Source organism: Condylura cristata, unplaced genomic scaffold (assembly GCF_000260355.1).
Source record: "Condylura cristata isolate star-nosed mole 26May11 unplaced genomic scaffold, ConCri1.0 scaffold00012, whole genome shotgun sequence".
Lineage (NCBI taxonomy): Eukaryota > Metazoa > Chordata > Mammalia > Eulipotyphla > Talpidae > Condylura > Condylura cristata.
The window spans coordinates 56,306,657-56,307,592 of NW_004567113.1; the positions used below are offsets into that span (position 1 = coordinate 56,306,657).

At 72.3% G+C, this 936-nt stretch overlaps 1 protein-coding gene across 1 annotated transcript in view; it reads left to right on the top strand.

The window, feature by feature from the left end:
* The window catches only part of SORCS2 (sortilin-related VPS10 domain containing receptor 2), a 118,605-nt gene that overhangs the window by 110,230 nt on the left and 7,439 nt on the right, over positions 1–936 (top strand). The window contains exon 15 of the mRNA XM_012724055.1: positions 826–917. Coding sequence (XP_012579509.1) covers positions 826–917 — 92 coding nt within the window. The remainder of the gene's footprint in view (positions 1–825; positions 918–936) is intronic.

Here is a 936-nt window from a genome sequence, read left to right on the forward strand (position 1 = left end):
TCCCCGTGGCCAGCGCCTCCCCGTGGCCAGGGCCTCCGTGTTTTCTGACTCGTGCAAGGCCAGGGGTTTGAAAAGGGCGAAAGAGCTGATTGGGTTACAATGTTCCGACGGCGCCTGGGCGCGCTGGACACGGCTGCCTGTCCGTGGTGAGAGCCGCCCAAGGGCCCAGGGGGAAGCCGAGGCCTGGGTTGTGCACCCTCCCAAGGCCTCAAGCCCTCCCGCCAGGGCTGCCCCTCCCACCGCCAGGCCTGCAGGGCAGGGGGAGCAGGGGGCAGAGGGCAGCGGCTGGGGCCAGCACGCTGGGCTGGCCGTGCCGGGGTAATGGGAGGGACGGGAGGCGGCCTCACCGGACGGACGGGGCCTCTCCAAGGCAGGCGCTGCCTGGGAGATCAGGAGCACTGGGGAGCGGGTGCGGGGAGCTGGGGGCGAGGCGACGGCGCGGAGCACCAGAGCCGGGGTCCGGAAGCGGGGCCCCTCTGCTGGAGTCTGGAAATGAGAGCGGGCACTGTGGGGTCCTTGGGCTGGCGGGGTATCACCGTCTCCCCAGGGGCGCACCAGGCAAAAGCCCCCCGCAGTCCTTGAGGGCGGCGGTGACGGATGAGCCGTCAGTGCTGGGCAGGCCGCCAGGGAGGGCTGCCTGGAGGAGGCAGCACGGCTCACCGCCGGGCGGCCCGGCCCGCCTGCGCGCCTCCCTGCCTGCCGGGGCGCGTCTCCTGGACGTGGGGGCGGGGAGCCCTCGCGGGCCCTTCCGGGGCTGCCCCTGCTGGCGCCACTCAGCGGCGGTTGACCGCTGCCCGGAGTGGCCTGAGCTGCGGCCCGGCCCAGGTGTTCGAGGAGGAGCATCACATCCTGTACCTGGACCACGGCGGCGTGATCGTGGCCATCAAGGACACCTCCATCCCCTTGAAGATCCTCAAGTAACGCGGGGCCTGCGTG